The 15,358-nt window shown below is 54.3% G+C and overlaps 1 protein-coding gene across 5 annotated transcripts in view; it reads left to right on the top strand.

The window, feature by feature from the left end:
* Positions 1-15,358, top strand: part of mst1rb (macrophage stimulating 1 receptor b) — a 318,451-nt gene that overhangs the window by 220,807 nt on the left and 82,286 nt on the right. For all 5 annotated transcript variants that reach the window (XR_009506864.1, XM_059944606.1, XM_059944605.1 and 2 more), the window contains exons 19-20: positions 576-685; positions 1,919-2,084. Coding sequence is in view for 4 of the 5 variants with exons in the window: in XM_059944606.1 (XP_059800589.1) it covers positions 576-685; positions 1,919-2,084 (276 nt within the window). In the remaining variant the exon portion in view is untranslated. The remainder of the gene's footprint in view (positions 1-575; positions 686-1,918; positions 2,085-15,358) is intronic.

Genomic DNA, 15,358 nt, shown 5'->3' with positions numbered 1-15,358 from the left:
GGAATAGGAAGTGAAATTAAAACAGTGGCCACTAGGTCCTTCATGATAGAATTCAGCAGGTTAAGTAGTCTCTGCAGAGCGCAAACGATTGTTGAGACTTTGGGTCGAAATGACTTTCAACCTGAAATGTCAATTCTTTTTACTGCCTTTATTCCTGTGTTTGTTAAGAAGCAAGTTCTTTTTTAATTGATTTGATTATTTTAGCAATCTCTTGTTTTTGAAAATCTACTCTCTACCAGCCACCCCCAATCTGAGCCTGTTTTTCTGAGACACATAAAGAGTTAGGAGACTTGTTGAGTGGAAGCTGATTGGACTCAGTACAGGTCGGTTTCATACACTTTGCCTTAGTCCAAATGAATTAACACTGGTAGAGGACAACACAATGAGCACTCTTGTCGCTAAACCAGGTTAGATACAACTGGAAAATGCTCCTTAATTGAGAAAGTTTAGAAAACAGAGTTTGATTTATAAAAGGGACAAAATCAACAGTTGGACTGCTGTTGCTAGAGGGTCTCATTTAGGTACCTCAGTGTTGTAATTTGAATTACCTTGTGTTTTTATTTTCTCATGCACAGAATCCTACAGTAAAAGATTTAATAGGCTTTGGACTCCAGGTTGCCAAGGGAATGGAGTACCTTGCCCAGAGGAAGTTTGTTCACCGAGATCTTGCAGCGAGAAACTGCATGTAAGTACTGTGGTGAATGATGAACCCAGTAAGGAGATGATATTGGGATACTGAAGCATCAAACGTAAAGAGACATTGGGCAAGACCCTTAACAGTGTTGAAGAGCAGAAGGATTTTGGGGTCCATGTTCATAGCTCCCAGTAAGTGGCTACACAGGTCTATAGGTTGTTGAAGAAGGCTTATGTATGGTTGTCTTTATTAGTCGAGGCAATGAGTTCAAAAATCAATAAGTTGTAGCTTTATAAAACTCTAGTTAGGTCCCATCTGGAACATTGCATACAGTTGGGGTTGCCCACTGTAGGAAAGATGCTGAGGCTTTGGAGAGGATGCAGGAGAGTTTTACCAGGGTGCTGCCTGGATTAGAGGGCAAGTGCTATTATGAGAGATTGGACAAACTTGGGTTGTTTTCTCTGTAGCAGTGGAGGCTGAGGGGAGACCTGATAGGGGTTTTTAAGATTATGAGTCCCAGGGTTGAAATGTCTAATATCAGAGGGCATGTATTGAAGGTGGGGGGGGGGGGCAAGTTTTTTTGCACAGGATGCCTGGAATGCACTGCTTGGGGAGGTGGAAGTGGTGGATACATTAGGGAGTTTTCTGAGTTATTTAGATAGGCACATGAATGTGAAGAAAGTGGAAGCGTATGGACATTGTGTAGGCAGAAGGGATTAGTTTAGTTGGCCATTTGACTACTAATTTACTTGGTTTAGCAAAACATTGTAGGCCAAAGAGCCTTTTCCTGTGCTGCACTGTTCTATATTGTCAGCTCAGTGTTTTCAACACCAGGTGGAACAGATCACAAGTGGTAACAGGTTTATGGAAACTGAGGTTATGTCAATGAATTCACTTCATGGCCTTTGGAAGGCTTAGACAACACTACCTCAATGCCTCTGATAGCTGGAAACATCAGAATATAGAATAGTACGGCACAGTACTGGCCTTTCAGCCAACAATGTTGTGCTGACTTTTTAACATACTCTGAGAACGAACTAATGCTTCACTCTTACACAGACCATTTTACTTTCCACCATGTGCCTGTTTAAGAGTATCTTAAATCTCTATAATGAGCCGCCCTCTACCATGCACCTACTACAAATTATGCTCTCTCATCTCACCCAATGCAAGGTTGGTTGATTTCTTTGTAAAGGGACATTATTGGAATTTCTCGGGGCTACTTAGAGTTTGAGGCACAAATAGCTCCACATCATTGACTGATGTTTCCATTGGGTGCTCTAGGCTGGATGAGGCATACGTAGTGAAGGTGGCTGATTTTGGGATGGCACGTGATGTTCTGGATAAAGAATATTACAGCATTCAGAACCATCGAAAGGCCAAGTTACCAGTTAAGTGGATGTCACTGGAGAGTCTACAGACACAAAAATTCACAAGCAAGTCTGATGTGGTAAGTCTGCCCGTAGTCATTAGCACATCTGTCAGACTTTGGGGATCATTCTTTGTTGCATAGATTACCTCTTATCCTTTTTAATATCCTTGAGGTCTCTCCTGGCTGGACTGTTGATTAGGTGATGGGAGTGTGCAGTCCCTCTCTGCAACTCTCAGTTTTGTTCTCACTCCAACTTCCAGTCCTTCTCCTCACCCCCCACTTCATATCCTGGCTTCTTCCCCTTCTTTTCCATTCCTCATGAAGGGTCTCAGCCCAAAATGTCAACTCTATTCCTCTCCATGTTGGAGCTGTTGAGTTCCTCCAGCATTTTGTGTGTGTTACTCTTCAGTTTATATTTGTGTTCTTTTCTTTCACTACATTCCACCAAATTCTTTGCCTTTGTGTGTGTGTGTATGTAAACATTCCTGTATAAAATCCTACACTGAGCCACTTCAAGTCAATCATTAACTTAATTTTAAATCAAGTAATTATAAAAGTGCCAATCACAGGATTTCAACTTGCATGCTAATTAGCAAATATGCCAAAGATAAAATTAAATGTGTAAATATTTTAAACATTTACTTAGTTAGAGATACATTGTGGAATAGGCCCTTGCAGCCCAACCAGCAGGCCCCCCCCCCAACAACCCCCTATTTAACCCTAATTGAATCACAGGACAATTTACAGTGCCTAGTTAACCTACTGACAGTCCTACTGGAGTGTGGGAGGAAAGTGGAGCATCCGGAGAAAACCCACGCGTTCCATGCAAAGGACATACAGGCTCCTTATAGAGACACTGGGATTGAATTTTGAACTCTGATGCCTGGAGCTGTAATAGCATTGCACTAACCATCTTGCGACCATGCTGCCCAAGAATTTGTTTTTAATTTGCAGATAATGAGGAATGGTAAAGATCAGTGACTGAGGTGACTGACAGCTAATAGTTCCACGGTGAACTGTGAACTGTTGGCTGTTTAGTGCCCAGAGGACTGTGAGCTGTTGGTTTCTTGGTGCCCAGTGGACTGTGAGCGGTTGGTCTCTTGGTGCCAAAGGGACTGTGAGCTGTTGCCTGATTTGTGCCCAGCAGACTGTGAGCTGTTGGTCTCTCGGTGCCCAGGGGACTGTGAACTGTTGGTCTCTTGGTGCCCAGGGGACAGTGAACTGTTGGTCTCTTGGTGCCCAGGGGACTGTGAGCTGTTGGCTGCATTGTGCCCAGGAGACTGTGAGCTGTTGGTCTCTTGGTGCCCAGGGGACTGTGAGCTGTTGGTTTCTTGATGCCCACGGGACTGTGAAATGTTGGTCTCTTGGTGCCCAGGGGACTGTGAGCTGTTGGCTGCTTTGTCCCCAGGGGACTGTGAGCTGTTGGCTGCTTGGTGCCAAGGGGACTGTGAGCTGTTGGTTTCATGGTGCACAGGAGACTGTGAGCGGTTGGCTGCTTTGTGCCCAGCAGACTGTGAGCTGTTGGTCTCTCGGTGCCCAGGGGACTGTGAACTGTTGGTCTCTTGGTGCCCAGGGGACAGTGAACTGTTGGTCTCTTGGTGCCCAGGGGACAGTGAACTGTTGGTCTCTTGGTGCCCAGGGGACTGTAAACTGTTGGTCTCTTGGTGCCCAGGGGACTGTGAGCTGTTGGCTGCATTGTGCCCAGGAGACTGTGAGCTGTTGGTCTCTTGGTGCCCAGGGGACTGTGAGCTGTTGGTTTCTTGATGCCCACGGGACTGTGAAATGTTGGTTTCTTGGTGCCCTGTTGACAGTGAACTGTTGATCTCTTGGTGCCCAGGGGACAGTGAACTGTTGGTCTCTCGGTGCCCAGAGGACTGAGAACTGTTGGTTTCTTGGTGCCCAGGGGACAGTGAACTGTTGATCTCTTGGAGCCCAGGGGACAGTGAACTGTTGCTCTCTTGGTGCCCAGGGGACTGTGATCTGTTGGTCTCTTGGAGCCCAGGGGACTGTGAACTGTTGGTCTCTTGGTTCCCAGGGGACTGTGAGCTGTTGGCTGCTTTGTCCCCAGGGGACTGTGAGCTGTTGGCTGCTTTGTGCACAGGAGACTGTGAGCTGTAGGCTGCTTGGTGCCCAGGGGACTGTGAGCTGTTGGTTTCTAGGTGCCCAGGGGACTGTGAGGTGTTGGTCTCTTGGAGCCCAGGGGACTGTGAACTGTTGGTTTCTTGGTGCCCAGGGGACAGTGAACTGTTGGTCTCTTTGTGCCCAGGGGACAGTGAACTGTTGGTCTCTTGGTGCCCAGGGGACTGTGAGCTGTTGGTTTCTTGGTGCGCAGGGACTGTTAACGGTTGGTTTCTTGCTGCCCAGGGGACTGTGAGCTGTTGGTCTCTTAGTGCCCAGGGGACTGTGAACTGTTGGTCTCTTTGTGCCCTGGGGACTGTGAGCTTTTGGTATCTTGGTGCCCAGGGGACTGTGAAATGTTGGTCCCTTCGTGCCCAGGGGACTGTGAGCTGTTGGTCTCTCGGTGCCCAGTGGACTGTGAGCTGTTGGTTTCTTGGTGCCCAGGGGACTGTGAACTGTTGGTCTCTTGGTGCCCAGGGGACTGTGAACTGTTGGTTTCTTGGTGCCCAGGGGACTGTGAACTGTTGGTTGCTTTTTGCCCAGGAGACTGTGAGCGGTAGGCTGCTTGGTGCCCAGGGGACTGTGAGCTGTTGGTCTCTCGGTGCCCAGTGGACTGTGAGCTGTTGGCTGCTTCGTGCCCAGCAGACTGTGAGCTGTTGGTGCCCAGGGGACTGTAAACTGTTGGTCTCTTGGTGCCCAGCGGATTGTGAGCTGTTGGTCTCTTGGTGCCCAGGGGACTGTGAACTGTTGGTTTCTTGGTGCCCAGGGGACAGTGAACTGTTGGTCTCTTGGTGCCCAGGGGACAGTGAACTGTTGATCTCTTGGTGCCCAGGGGACTGTGAGCTGTTGGTTTCTTGGTGCGCAGGGACTGTTAACGGTTGGTTTCTTGCTGCCCAGGGGACTGTGAGCGGTAGGCTGCTTGGTGCCCAGGGGACTGTGAGCTGTTGGTCTCTCGGTGCCCAGGGGACTGTGAACTGTTGGTTTCTTGGTGCCAAAGGGACAGTGAACTGTTGATCTCTCGGTGCCCAGGGGACTGTGAACTGTTGGTCTCTCGTTGCCCAGGGGACAGTGAACTGTTGGTCTCTCGGTGCCCAGGGGACTGTGAACTGTTGGTCTCTTGTTGCCCAGGGGACTGTGAGCTGTTGGTTTCTTGGTGCCCAGGGGACTGTGAGCTGTTGGTTTCTTGGTGCCCAGCGGATTGTAAACTGTTGGTTTCTTGGTGCCCAGGGACAGTGAACTGTTGGTTTCTTGCTGCCCAGGGGACTGTGAGCTGTTGGTCTCTTGGTGCCCTGTGGACTGTGAGCTATTGGTCTCTTGGTGCCCTGTGGACTGTGAGCTGTTGGTCTCTTGGTGCCCAGTGGACTGTGAGCTGTTGGTCTCTTGGTGCCCAGGGGACTGTGAACTGTTGGTGTCTTGGTGCCCAGGGGACTGTGAACTGTTGGTGTCTTGGTGCCCATGGGGCTGTGAGCTGTTAGTCTTTTGGAGCCCAGGGGACTGTGAGCTGTTGGCTGCTTTGTGCCCAGCGGACTGTGAGCTGTTGGTCTCTTGGTGCCCAAGGGACTGTGAGCTGTTGGTTTCTTGGTGCCCAGGGGACTGTGAGCTGTTGGTTTCTTGGTGCCCAGGGGACTGTGAGCTGTTGGCTGCATTGTGCCCAGGAGACTGTGAGCTGTAGGCTGCTTGGTGCCCAGGGGATTGTGAGCTGTTGGTTTCTTGGTGCCCAGGGGACTGTGAACTGTTGGTTTCTTGGTGCCCAGGGGACTGTGAGCTGTTGGTTTCTTGGTGCCCAGGGGACTGTGAGCTGTTGGTCTCTCGGTGCCCAGCAGACTGTGAGCTGTTGGTCTCTCGGTGCCCAGGGGACAGTGAGCTGTTGGTCTCCCGGTGCCCAGAGGACTGAGAACTGTTGGTTTCTTGGTGCCCAGTTGACAGTGAACTGTTGATCTCTTGGTGCCCAGGGGACTGTGAGCTGTTAGACTTTTGGTACCCAGGGGACTGTGAGCTGTTGGCTGCTTTGTGCCCAGCGGACTGTGAGCTGTTGGTCTCTTGGTACCCAAGGGTCTGTGAGCTGTTGGTTTCTTGGTGCCCAGGGGACTGTGAGCTGTTGGTCTCTTGGTGCCCAGGGGACGGTGAGCTGTTGCTCTCTTGGTGCCCAGGGGACGGTGAACTGTTGGTCTCTTGGTGCCCAGGGGACTGTGAGCTGTTGGTCTCTCGGTGCCCAGGGGATTGTGAGCTGTTGGTTTCTTGGTGCCCAGTGGACTGTGAGCTGTTGGTTTCTTGGTGCCCAGGGGACTGTGAGCCGTTGGTTTCTTGGTGCCCAGGGGACAGTGAACTGTTGGTCTCTTGGTGCCCAGGGGACAGTGAACTGTTGATCTCTTGGTGCCCAGGGGACTGTGAGCTGTTGGTTTCTTGGTGCCCAGGGGACTGTGAGCTGTTGGCTGCATTGTGCCCAGGAGACTGTGAGTGGTAGGCTGCTTGGTGCCCAGGGGATTGTGAGCTGTTGGTTTCTTGGTGCCCAGGGGACTGTGAACTGTTGGTTTCTTGGTGCCCAGGGGACTGTGAGCTGTTGGTTTCTTGGTGCCCAGGGGACTGTGAGCTGTTGGTCTCTCGGTGCCCAGCAGACTGTGAGCTGTTGGTCTCTCGGTGCCCAGGGGACAGTGAGCTGTTGGTCTCTCGGTGCCCAGAGGACTGAGAACTGTTGGTTTCTTGGTGCCCTGTTGACAGTGAACTGTTGATCTCTTGGTGCCCAGGGGACAGTGAACTGTTGGTCTCTCGGTGCCCAGAGGACTGAGAACTGTTGGTTTCTTGGTGCCCAGGGGACAGTGAACTGTTGATCTCTTGGTGCCCAGGGGACAGTGAACTGTTGGTTTCTTGCTGCCCAGGGGACTGTGAGCTGTTGGTCTCTTGGTGCCCTGTGGACTGTGAGCTATTGGTCTCTTGGTGCCCTGTGGACTGTGAGCTGTTGGTCTCTTGGTGCCCAGTGGACTGTGAGCTGTTGGTCTCTTGGTGCCCAGGGGACTGTGAACTGTTGGTGTCTTGGTGCCCAGGGGACTGTGAACTGTTGGTGTCTTGGTGCCCATGGGGCTGTGAGCTGTTAGTCTTTTGGAGCCCAGGGGACTGTGAGCTGTTGGCTGCTTTGTGCCCAGCGGACTGTGAGCTGTTGGTCTCTTGGTGCCCAAGGGACTGTGAGCTGTTGGTTTCTTGGTGCCCAGGGGACTGTGAGCTGTTGGTTTCTTGGTGCCCAGGGGACTGTGAGCTGTTGGCTGCATTGTGCCCAGGAGACTGTGAGCTGTAGGCTGCTTGGTGCCCAGGGGATTGTGAGCTGTTGGTTTCTTGGTGCCCAGGGGACTGTGAACTGTTGGTTTCTTGGTGCCCAGGGGACTGTGAGCTGTTGGTTTCTTGGTGCCCAGGGGACTGAGAACTGTTGGTTTCTTGGTGCCCAGTTGACAGTGAACAGTTGGTTTCTTGGTGCCCAGGGGACTGTGAGCGGTAGGCTGCTTGGTGCCCAGGGGACTGTGAGCTGTTGGTCTCTCGGTGCCCAGTGGACTGTGAGCTGTTGGCTGCTTCGTGCCCAGCAGACTGTGAGCTGTTGGTGCCCAGGGGACTGTAAACTGTTGGTCTCTTGGTGCCCAGCGGATTGTGAGCTGTTGGTCTCTTGGTGCCCAGGGGACTGTGAACTGTTGGTTTCTTGGTGCCCAGGGGACAGTGAACTGTTGGTCTCTTGGTGCCCAGGGGACAGTGAACTGTTGATCTCTTGGTGCCCAGGGGACTGTGAGCTGTTGGTTTCTTGGTGCGCAGGGACTGTTAACGGTTGGTTTCTTGCTGCCCAGGGGACTGTGAGCGGTAGGCTGCTTGGTGCCCAGGGGACTGTGAGCTGTTGGTCTCTCGGTGCCCAGGGGACTGAGAGCTGTTGGTTTCTTGGTGCCAAAGGGACAGTGAACTGTTGATCTCTCGGTGCCCAGGGGACTGTGAACTGTTGGTCTCTCGTTGCCCAGGGGACAGTGAACTGTTGGTTTCTTGGTGCCAAAGGGACAGTGAACTGTTGATCTCTCGGTGCCCAGGGGACTGTGAACTGTTGGTCTCTCGTTGCCCAGGGGACAGTGAACTGTTGGTCTCTCGGTGCCCAGGGGACTGTGAACTGTTGGTCTCTTGTTGCCCAGGGGACTGTGAGCTGTTGGTTTCTTGGTGCCCAGGGGACTGTGAGCTGTTGGTTTCTTGGTGCCCAGCGGATTGTAAACTGTTGGTTTCTTGGTGCCCAGGGACAGTGAACTGTTGGTTTCTTGCTGCCCAGGGGACTGTGAGCTGTTGGTCTCTTGGTGCCCTGTGGACTGTGAGCTATTGGTCTCTTGGTGCCCTGTGGACTGTGAGCTGTTGGTCTCTTGGTGCCCAGTGGACTGTGAGCTGTTGGTCTCTTGGTGCCCAGGGGACTGTGAACTGTTGGTGTCTTGGTGCCCAGGGGACTGTGAACTGTTGGTGTCTTGGTGCCCATGGGGCTGTGAGCTGTTAGTCTTTTGGAGCCCAGGGGACTGTGAGCTGTTGGCTGCTTTGTGCCCAGCGGACTGTGAGCTGTTGGTCTCTTGGTGCCCAAGGGACTGTGAGCTGTTGGTTTCTTGGTGCCCAGGGGACTGTGAGCTGTTGGTTTCTTGGTGCCCAGGGGACTGTGAGCTGTTGGCTGCATTGTGCCCAGGAGACTGTGAGCTGTAGGCTGCTTGGTGCCCAGGGGATTGTGAGCTGTTGGTTTCTTGGTGCCCAGGGGACTGTGAACTGTTGGTTTCTTGGTGCCCAGGGGACTGTGAGCTGTTGGTTTCTTGGTGCCCAGGGGACTGTGAGCTGTTGGTCTCTCGGTGCCCAGCAGACTGTGAGCTGTTGGTCTCTCGGTGCCCAGGGGACAGTGAGCTGTTGGTCTCCCGGTGCCCAGAGGACTGAGAACTGTTGGTTTCTTGGTGCCCAGTTGACAGTGAACTGTTGATCTGTTGGTGCCCAGGGGACTGTGAGCTGTTAGACTTTTGGTACCCAGGGGACTGTGAGCTGTTGGCTGCTTTGTGCCCAGCGGACTGTGAGCTGTTGGTCTCTTGGTGCCCAAGGGTCTGTGAGCTGTTGGTTTCTTGGTGCCCAGGGGACTGTGAGCTGTTGGTCTCTTGGTGCCCAGGGGACGGTGAGCTGTTGCTCTCTTGGTGCCCAGGGGACGGTGAGCTGTTGGTCTCTCGGTGCCCAGGGGATTGTGAGCTGTTGGTTTCTTGGTGCCCAGTGGACTGTGAGCTGTTGGTTTCTTGGTGCCCAGGGGACTGTGAGCCGTTGGTTTCTTGGTGCCCAGGGGACAGTGAACTGTTGGTCTCTTGGTGCCCAGGGGACAGTGAACTGTTGATCTCTTGGTGCCCAGGGGACTGTGAGCTGTTGGTTTCTTGGTGCCCAGGGGACTGTGAGCTGTTGGCTGCATTGTGCCCAGGAGACTGTGAGTGGTAGGCTGCTTGGTGCCCAGGGGATTGTGAGCTGTTGGTTTCTTGGTGCCCAGGGGACTGTGAACTGTTGGTTTCTTGGTGCCCAGGGGACTGTGAGCTGTTGGTTTCTTGGTGCCCAGGGGACTGTGAGCTGTTGGTCTCTCGGTGCCCAGCAGACTGTGAGCTGTTGGTCTCTCGGTGCCCAGGGGACAGTGAGCTGTTGGTCTCTCGGTGCCCAGAGGACTGAGAACTGTTGGTTTCTTGGTGCCCTGTTGACAGTGAACTGTTGATCTCTTGGTGCCCAGGGGACAGTGAACTGTTGGTCTCTCGGTGCCCAGAGGACTGAGAACTGTTGGTTTCTTGGTGCCCAGGGGACAGTGAACTGTTGATCTCTTGGTGCCCAGGGGACAGTGAACTGTTGCTCTCTTGGTGCCCAGGGGACTGTGAGCTGTTGGTCTCTTGGTGCCCAGGGGACTGTGAACTGTTGGTGTCTTGGTGCCCAGGGGACTGTGAACTGTTGGTGTCTTGGTGCCCATGGGGCTGTGAGCTGTTAGTCTTTTGGAGCCCAGGGGACTGTGAGCTGTTGGCTGCTTTGTGCCCAGCGGACTGTGAGCTGTTGGTCTCTTGGTGCCCAAGGGACTGTGAGCTGTTGGTTTCTTGGTGCCCAGGGGACTGTGAGCTGTTGGTTTCTTGGTGCCCAGGGGACTGTGAGCTGTTGGCTGCATTGTGCCCAGGAGACTGTGAGCTGTAGGCTGCTTGGTGCCCAGGGGATTGTGAGCTGTTGGTTTCTTGGTGCCCAGGGGACTGTGAACTGTTGGTTTCTTGGTGCCCAGGGGACTGTGAGCTGTTGGTTTCTTGGTGCCCAGGGGACTGAGAACTGTTGGTTTCTTGGTGCCCAGTTGACAGTGAACTGTTGGTTTCTTGGTGCCCAGGGGACTGTGAGCGGTAGGCTGCTTGGTGCCCAGGGGACTGTGAGCTGTTGGTCTCTCGGTGCCCAGTGGACTGTGAGCTGTTGGCTGCTTCGTGCCCAGCAGACTGTGAGCTGTTGGTGCCCAGGGGACTGTAAACTGTTGGTCTCTTGGTGCCCAGCGGATTGTGAGCTGTTGGTCTCTTGGTGCCCAGGGGACTGTGAACTGTTGGTGTCTTGGTGCCCAGGGGACTGTGAACTGTTGGTGTCTTGGTGCCCATGGGGCTGTGAGCTGTTAGTCTTTTGGAGCCCAGGGGACTGTGAGCTGTTGGCTGCTTTGTGCCCAGCGGACTGTGAGCTGTTGGTCTCTTGGTGCCCAAGGGACTGTGAGCTGTTGGTTTCTTGGTGCCCAGGGGACTGTGAGCTGTTGGTTTCTTGGTGCCCAGGGGACTGTGAGCTGTTGGCTGCATTGTGCCCAGGAGACTGTGAGCTGTAGGCTGCTTGGTGCCCAGGGGATTGTGAGCTGTTGGTTTCTTGGTGCCCAGGGGACTGTGAACTGTTGGTTTCTTGGTGCCCAGGGGACTGTGAGCTGTTGGTCTCTCGGTGCCCAGCAGACTGTGAGCTGTTGGTCTCTCGGTGCCCAGGGGACAGTGAGCTGTTGGTCTCCCGGTGCCCAGAGGACTGAGAACTGTTGGTTTCTTGGTGCCCAGTTGACAGTGAACTGTTGATCTCTTGGTGCCCAGGGGACTGTGAGCTGTTAGACTTTTGGTACCCAGGGGACTGTGAGCTGTTGGCTGCTTTGTGCCCAGCGGACTGTGAGCTGTTGGTCTCTTGGTGCCCAAGGGTCTGTGAGCTGTTGGTTTCTTGGTGCCCAGGGGACTGTGAGCTGTTGGTCTCTTGGTGCCCAGGGGACGGTGAGCTGTTGCTCTCTTGGTGCCCAGGGGACGGTGAGCTGTTGGTCTCTCGGTGCCCAGGGGATTGTGAGCTGTTGGTTTCTTGGTGCCCAGTGGACTGTGAGCTGTTGGTTTCTTGGTGCCCAGGGGACTGTGAGCCGTTGGTTTCTTGGTGCCCAGGGGACAGTGAACTGTTGGTCTCTTGGTGCCCAGGGGACAGTGAACTGTTGATCTCTTGGTGCCCAGGGGACTGTGAGCTGTTGGTTTCTTGGTGCCCAGGGGACTGTGAGCTGTTGGCTGCATTGTGCCCAGGAGACTGTGAGTGGTAGGCTGCTTGGTGCCCAGGGGATTGTGAGCTGTTGGTTTCTTGGTGCCCAGGGGACTGTGAACTGTTGGTTTCTTGGTGCCCAGGGGACTGTGAGCTGTTGGTTTCTTGGTGCCCAGGGGACTGTGAGCTGTTGGTCTCTCGGTGCCCAGCAGACTGTGAGCTGTTGGTCTCTCGGTGCCCAGGGGACAGTGAGCTGTTGGTCTCTCGGTGCCCAGAGGACTGAGAACTGTTGGTTTCTTGGTGCCCTGTTGACAGTGAACTGTTGATCTCTTGGTGCCCAGGGGACAGTGAACTGTTGGTCTCTCGGTGCCCAGAGGACTGAGAACTGTTGGTTTCTTGGTGCCCAGGGGACAGTGAACTGTTGATCTCTTGGTGCCCAGGGGACAGTGAACTGTTGCTCTCTTGGTGCCCAGGGGACTGTGAGCTGTTGGTCTCTTGGTGCCCAGGGGACTGTGAACTGTTGGTGTCTTGGTGCCCAGGGGACTGTGAACTGTTGGTGTCTTGGTGCCCATGGGGCTGTGAGCTGTTAGTCTTTTGGAGCCCAGGGGACTGTGAGCTGTTGGCTGCTTTGTGCCCAGCGGACGGTGAGCTGTTGGTCTCTTGGTGCCCAAGGGACTGTGAGCTGTTGGTTTCTTGGTGCCCAGGGGACTGTGAGCTGTTGGTTTCTTGGTGCCCAGGGGACTGTGAGCTGTTGGCTGCATTGTGCCCAGGAGACTGTGAGCTGTAGGCTGCTTGGTGCCCAGGGGATTGTGAGCTGTTGGTTTCTTGGTGCCCAGGGGACTGTGAACTGTTGGTTTCTTGGTGCCCAGGGGACTGTGAGCTGTTGGTTTCTTGGTGCCCAGGGGACTGAGAACTGTTGGTTTCTTGGTGCCCAGTTGACAGTGAACTGTTGATCTCTTGGTGCCCAGGGGACTGTGAGCTGTTAGACTTTTGGTACCCAGGGGACTGTGAGCTGTTGGCTGCTTTGTGCCCAGCGGACTGTGAGCTGTTGGTCTCTTGGTGCCCAAGGGTCTGTGAGCTGTTGGTCTCTTGGTGCCCAGGGGACGGTGAGCTGTTGCTCTCTTGGTGCCCAGGGGACGGTGAGCTGTTGGTCTCTCGGTGCCCAGGGGATTGTGAGCTGTTGGTTTCTTGGTGCCCAGTGGACTGTGAGCTGTTGGTTTCTTGGTGCCCAGGGGACTGTGAGCCGTTGGTTTCTTGGTGCCCAGGGGACAGTGATCTGTTGGTCTCTTGGTGCCCAGGGGACAGTGAACTGTTGATCTCTTGGTGCCCAGGGGACTGTGAGCTGTTGGTTTCTTGGTGCCCCGGGGACTGTGAGCTGTTGGCTGCATTGTGCCCAGGAGACTGTGAGTGGTAGGCTGCTTGGTGCCCAGGGGATTGTGAGCTGTTGGTTTCTTGGTGCCCAGGGGACTGTGAACTGTTGGTTTCTTGGTGCCCAGGGGACTGTGAGCTGTTGGTTTCTTGGTGCCCAGGGGACTGTGAGCTGTTGGTCTCTCGGTGCCCAGCAGACTGTGAGCTGTTGGTCTCTCGGTGCCCAGGGGACAGTGAGCTGTTGGTCTCTCGGTGCCCAGAGGACTGAGAACTGTTGGTTTCTTGGTGCCCTGTTGACAGTGAACTGTTGATCTCTTGGTGCCCAGGGGACAGTGAACTGTTCGTCTCTCGGTGCCCAGAGGACTGAGAACTGTTGGTTTCTTGGTGCCCAGGGGACAGTGAACTGTTGATCTCTTGGTGCCCAGGGGACAGTGAACTGTTGCTCTCTTGGTGCCCAGGGGACTATGAACTGTTGGTCTCTTGGTGCCCACTGTGAGCTGTTGGCTGCTTTGTCCCCAGGGGACTGTGAGCTGTTGGCTACGTTGTGCCCAGGAGACTGTGAGCTGTAGGCTGCTTGGTGCCCAGGGGACTGTGAGCTGTTGGTTTCTAGGTACCCAGGGGACTGTGAGGTGTTGGTCTCTTGGAGCCCAGGGGACTGTGAACTGTTGGTTTCTTGGTGCCCAGGGGACAGTGAACTGTTGGTCTCTTTGTGCCCAGGGGACAGTGAACTGTTGGTCTCTTGGTGCCCAGGGGACTGTGAGCTGTTGGTTTCTTGGTGCGCAGGGACTGTTAACGGTTGGTTTCTTGCTGCCCAGGGGACTGTGAGCTGTTGGTCTCTTAGTGCCCAGGGGACTGTGAACTGTTGGTCTCTTGGTGCCCTGGGGACTGTGAGCTTTTGGTATCTTGGTGCCCAGGGGACTGTGAAATGTTGGTCCCTTCGTGCCCAGGGGACTGTGAGCTGTTGGTCTCTTAGTGCCCAGGGGACTGTGACCTGTTGGTCTCTTGGTGCCCAGGGGACAGTGAACTGTTGATCTCTTGGTGCCAAGGGGACAGTGAACTGTTGGTTTCTTGGTGCCCAGGGGACTGTGAACTGTTGGTTGCTTTTTGCCCAGGAGACTGTGAGCGGTAGGCTGCTTGGTGCCCAGGGGACTGTGAGCTGTTGGTCTCTCGGTGCCCAGTGGACTGTGAGCTGTTGGTTTCTTGGTGCCCAGGGGACTGTGAACTGTTGGTCTCTTGGTGCCCAGGGGACTGTGAACTGTTGGTTTCTTGGTGCCCAGGGGACTGTGAACTGTTGGTTGCTTTTTGCCCAGGAGACTGTGAGCGGTAGGCTGCTTGGTGCCCAGGGGACTGTGAGCTGTTGGTCTCTCGGTGCCCAGTGGACTGTGAGCTGTTGGCTGCTTCGTGCCCAGCAGACTGTGAGCTGTTGGTGCCCAGGGGACTGTAAACTGTTGGTCTCTTGGTGCCCAGCGGATTGTGAGCTGTTGGTCTCTTGGTGCCCAGGGGACTGTGAACTGTTGGTTTCTTGGTGCCCAGGGGACAGTGAACTGTTGGTCTCTTGATGCCCAGGGGACAGTGAACTGTTGACCTCTTGGTGCCCAGGGGACTGTGAGCTGTTGGTTTCTTGGTGCGCAGGGACTGTTAACGGTTGGTTTCTTGCTGCCCAGGGGACTGTGAGCGGTAGGCTGCTTGGTGCCCAGGGGACTGTGAGCTGTTGGTCTCTCGGTGCCCAGGGGACTGTGAACTGTTGGTTTCTTGGTGCCAAAGGGACAGTGAACTGTTGATCTCTCGGTGCCCAGGGGACTGTGAACTGTTGGTCTCTCGTTGCCCAGGGGACAGTGAACTGTTGGTCTCTCGGTGCCCAGGGGACTGTGAACTGTTGGTCTCTTGTTGCCCAGGGGACTGTGAGCTGTTGGTTTCTTGGTGCCCAGGGGACTGTGAGCTGTTGGTTTCTTGGTGCCCAGCGGATTGTAAACTGTTGGTTTCTTGGTGCCCAGGGACAGTGAACAGTTGGTTTCTTGCTGCCCAGGGGACTGTGAGCTGTTGGTCTCTTGGTGCCCTGTGGACTGTGAGCTATTGGTCTCTTGGTGCCCTGTGGACTGTGAGCTGTTGGTCTCTTGGTGCCCAGTGGACTGTGAGCTGTTGGTCTCTTGGTGCCCAGGGGACTGTGAACTGTTGGTGTCTTGGTGCCCAGGGGACTGTGAACTGTTGGTGTCTTGGTGCCCATGGGGCTGTGAGCTGTTAGTCTTTTGGAGCCCAGGGGACTGTGAGCTGTTGGCTGCTTTGTGCCCAGCGGACTGTGAGCTGTTGGTCTCTTGGTGCCCAAGGGACTGTGAGCTGTTGGTTTCTTGGTGCCCAGGGGACTGTGA

Source organism: Hypanus sabinus, chromosome 19 (genome assembly GCF_030144855.1).
Source record: "Hypanus sabinus isolate sHypSab1 chromosome 19, sHypSab1.hap1, whole genome shotgun sequence".
In the NCBI taxonomy this organism is placed as follows: Eukaryota; Metazoa; Chordata; class Chondrichthyes; order Myliobatiformes; family Dasyatidae; genus Hypanus; species Hypanus sabinus.
This window is presented reverse-complemented; position numbering and strand designations above follow the sequence as displayed.